This window comes from Scyliorhinus canicula, chromosome 6, assembly GCF_902713615.1.
Source record: "Scyliorhinus canicula chromosome 6, sScyCan1.1, whole genome shotgun sequence".
In the NCBI taxonomy this organism is placed as follows: domain Eukaryota; kingdom Metazoa; phylum Chordata; class Chondrichthyes; order Carcharhiniformes; family Scyliorhinidae; genus Scyliorhinus; species Scyliorhinus canicula.
In genome coordinates this window covers 120,465,414-120,469,663 of record NC_052151.1, presented here as the reverse complement: position 1 = coordinate 120,469,663, position 4,250 = coordinate 120,465,414, and the positions used below count along the sequence as shown (strand labels likewise).

The 4,250-nt window shown below is 46.4% G+C and overlaps 1 protein-coding gene across 1 annotated transcript; it reads left to right on the top strand.

The window, feature by feature from the left end:
• The first annotated feature begins 534 nt into the window (after positions 1-534).
• LOC119967941 (60S acidic ribosomal protein P1-like) lies at positions 535-855 on the top strand. Its single transcript, XM_038801040.1, has one exon. It carries the CDS (start codon positions 535-537, stop codon positions 853-855), a length of 321 nt encoding a protein of 106 aa, XP_038656968.1.
• The last annotated feature ends 3,395 nt before the right edge of the window (positions 856-4,250 follow it).

Below are 4,250 nucleotides of genomic sequence, written 5' to 3'. Positions count from 1 at the left end.
CATAGACATTTGCTCCCTGCACCACTAACGTACAAGATGCACTGCAGAAACTCACCAAAGCTCCTTCGGCAGATCCTGTAAAACTCATGACCACGATTATCAAGATCAGGCATTGTCAAGTCGGGGGCGGGACCCGCGGGCAGGTGTCAGGAGGGTCGCGGAGTTGTCCGTCGCGGCGCTCTTGATCGCGCAAATCCGCGCGCAACAGCCGCAGCAGCCGGCTTTTAACTATACCAGCTGCGAGTGGCCTTTTTACCATATACAAAAATGCGGCCGCACTGCGTGTGCATGCCCGATCATCGGTGCGCATGCGCACAAACTATGCGCATGCGCACCAATGATCGGGCATGCATGCACAGTGCAGCCGCATTTTTGTTATATGGTTAAAAAGGCCGCTCGCAGCCGGCATAATAAAAAGCCGGCTACTGCTCGCTCTGCCCAGTTCGGATGTGCTCGGTTCTTCTGAACAAAGCTAAGGCCAAGATTCCCCCCGGTGACTAGCACTATCGGACCCACCCACAGAGATCCAGCGCCATGGTCTCCACCTCGGAACCCGCCTGTATCTGCAGCGCGCTCATCCTGTACGACGATGAGGTCACTGTCACTGAAGACAAACTCAATGCCCTGATTAAAACAGCTGGTATGACCATTGAGCCTTTCTGGCCTAGTCTGTTTGCCATGGCATTGGCTAATATTGACGTCAATAATCTGATCTGCAATGTTGGTGCTGGTAGCAGTGCCCCAGCTGCTGCAACAGTTGTTTCCACCGCTGTCCCTGTTGCTGCTGAAGAGAAAAAGGAAGAGAAGAAACAGGAAAAATCTGACGATGACATGGGCTTTGGTCTCTTTGATTAAACAGTGCCGAGCAACAACATTGTTACAATTTACAAAAAATAAATAAAAATTGAATATAAAAGCCAGCTGCTGCGGCTTTGCGCAATCGGAGACGCAGAAGATTTTTTAAAAATTCTATGTAATCTTCCTGCCTGAGGGAGGCAGAGAGCAGGTCACAGTCCCGAACGTCGCTTTGGGCGCGATTGCGATTCCTCCATTTTGTCAGCAGCAAACAAGGTCAGAGAAAATAGTGGGTCGCGAAGATCTGCCGGTATGAGCTGCAAAGGATTGCCGGCATGGGTCGCAAAGGCCGGCTGGCGTGAGCTGCGAAGGTCGGCCGGCGTGGGTCCCAAAGGTTGGCCAGTTGGTAAAAATGGGTCCTCGGAAAAAAACGTTTGAAAAACACTGATCTAGATTCGACAAGGACGAGGGCAGCAGATAAGTGGGAACACCGCGGCCTGGAGGTTCACTTCCAAGCCATTCACCACCCTGACTTGGCGATACATCACCGTTCCTTCACAGTCGCTGTGTCCACTCTAGGAATGAACGGAGTGTGCACATTCCCCTCGGAAGGTACGAGAAAAGCGCAGTGTACAGTTCTGTGACGTGAGGTGAAGTCAGGTGGTATTATACAATGTAATTCTTTTAAAGGTTGTTTCAGCCTGTATGTCAGGCTTTGTAAGAGAAAGTTTTGTCCTGGTCAATATTTCCCACTCAACCGACACCGAAATTCGATTTGGTCATTTATTTCATTGTTGTTTGTCGAAGCCTGCTTTGCACAAATTAGCTGCCAGGTTCCCTAAATGGCAGCACCAACTCATTATTACATTTCAAAAGGATTTAATTGCCTGCAAAGTGCTTTTGAACAAGTCTAAACAGCACTTTATAAATGCAAATCTTTCTTTCTGAATCGGACCGCAATTAATCAATGCAGAAATTGTGAATGAGGAGCGAATTGTTACCAAATTAAATTCAATATCTGTAAAATGTAGCCAGTATCTTTTACATGGTTAAAAAGTAAATAAAATGGACCTGTTCCCTGATCAACAAATAATTTGATTTACCAGCAAGCTATTTTCATAGAATCATAGAATCCCTACAGTGCAGAAGGAGGCTATTCGACCTATCAAGTCTGCACCAACCCTCTGAAAAAGCACCCTACTTAAACCCAGTCCACCACACTATCCCCGTAACCCCACCTAGGAGCAATTTTTCATTGGCAATCCACCTAACCTGCGCATCTTTGGACTGGGAGGAAGCTGGAGCACCCAAAGGAAACCCAGGCAGACACGGGGAGAACATGCAGACTCCACGCAGACAGTCACCCGAGGTCGCAATCGAACCCAGGTCCCTGGTGCTGTGAGGCAGCAGTGCTAACCACTGTGACACCAGGTTTTCAAATCCATCAATTCATAATTTACATTCAGCAATAAACTGAGCTGGTCAATTTTAAAATGAGATTTTAAACCTGATGCACTGCACATCAGAGTCAATTGATGCTGGTGACAATGAGCATATGAGAAATGCAGAACCTATTGTGGAATGCAGTGCTGGAAAAGTTGACAGCTATATTATAAAACTGATGCAGAAAGAATTGGTGAAATGAAGGCGAACAGTGGCAAACGCATGGATGATTATATCAATAACAGAGAAGATATGAGAACTCATACAGGGATATTTTGAAAAAATGGATGTGCGTGATCTTATGATGAAAGGATCCAGAATTTTAAACTCAGCTCATGATTCATTTGGACACCAATCCTAGAATCCCTACAGTGCAGAAGGACGCCATTAGGCCCATCGATTCTGCACCAACCCTCCGAAAGAACACCCTACCCCCACCCTATCTTCGTAACCCAATAACCCCACTCACCTTTTGGGCACTAAGAGGCAATTTTTCATGGCCAATCCACCTAACCTGCACATCTTTGGACTGTGGGGGGAAACTGGAGCACCCGGAGGAAATAAAAGAATGACTAAGGTAAGAGTAGGGCCAGTCAAGGACAGTCGTGGGAAGTTGTGCGTGGAGTCCGAGGAGATAGGAGAGGTGCTAAATGAGTATTTTTCGTCTGTATTCACACAGGAAAAAGACAAAGTTGTCGAGAATACTGCGATACAGGCTACTAGACTAGAAGGGCGTGAGGTTCATAAGGAGGAGGTGTTAGCGATTCTGGAAAGTGTGAAAATAGATAAGTTCCCTGGGCCGGATGGGATTTATCCTAGGATTCTCTGGGAAGCTAGGGAGGAGATTGCTGAGCCTTTGGCTTTGATCTTTAAGTCATCTTTGTCTACAGGAATAGTGCCAGAAGACTGGAGGATAGCAAATGTTGTCCCCTTGTTCAAGAAAGGGAGTGGAGATAACCCCAGTAACTATAGACCAGTGAGCCTTACTTCTGTTGTGGGAAAAGTCTTGGAAAGGTTTATAAGAGATAGGATGTATAATCATCTGGAAAGGAATAATTTGATTAGAGATAGTCAACATGGTTTTGTGAAGGGTAGGTCGTGCCTCACAAACCTCATTGAGTTCTTCGAGAAGGTGACCAAACAGGTGGATGAGGGTAAAGCAGTTGATGTGGTGTATATGGATTTCAGTAAAGCGTTTGATGAGGTTCCCCATGGTAGGCTATTGCAGAAAATACGGAGGCATGTGATTCAGGGTGATTTAGAAGTTTGGATCAGAAATTGGCTAGCTGATAGAAGACAAAGGGTGGTGGTTGATGGGAAATGTTCTGACTGGTGTCCAATTACTAGTGGTGTGCCACAAGGATCTGTTTTGGGGCCGCTGCTGTTTGTCATTTTTATAAATGACCTGGAGGAGGGCGTAGAGGAATTGAGTTTCGGAGCCATGAGGTCATGTTGCAGTTGTACAAAACTCTGGTGCGGTCACATTTGGAGTATTGTGTGCAGTTCTGGTCGCCACATTATAGGAAGGATGTGGAAGCATTGGAAAGGGTACAGAGGAGATTTACGTGGATGTTGCCTGGTATGGAGGGAAGATCATATGAGAAAAGGCTGAAGGACTTGAGGCTGTTTTCGTTAGAGAGAAGAAGGTTAAGAGGTGACTTAATTGAGGCATACAAGATGATCAGAGGATTAGATAGGGTGGACATTGAGAGCCTTTTTCCTCGGATGGTGATGTCCAGCATGAGGGGATATAGCTTAAAATTGAGGGGAGATAGATATAGGACAGATGTCAGAGGTAGGTTCTTTACTCAGAGAGTAGTAAGGGCGTGGAATGCCCTGCCTGCAACAGTAGTGGACTTGCCAACCCTAAATGCATTCAAATGGTCATTGGATAGGCATATGGACGATAAGGGAATAGTGTAGAGGGACTTTAGATTGGTTTCACAGGACGGCGCAACATCGAGGGCCGAAGGGCCTGTACTGTGCTGTAATGTTCTATGAAACCCACGCAG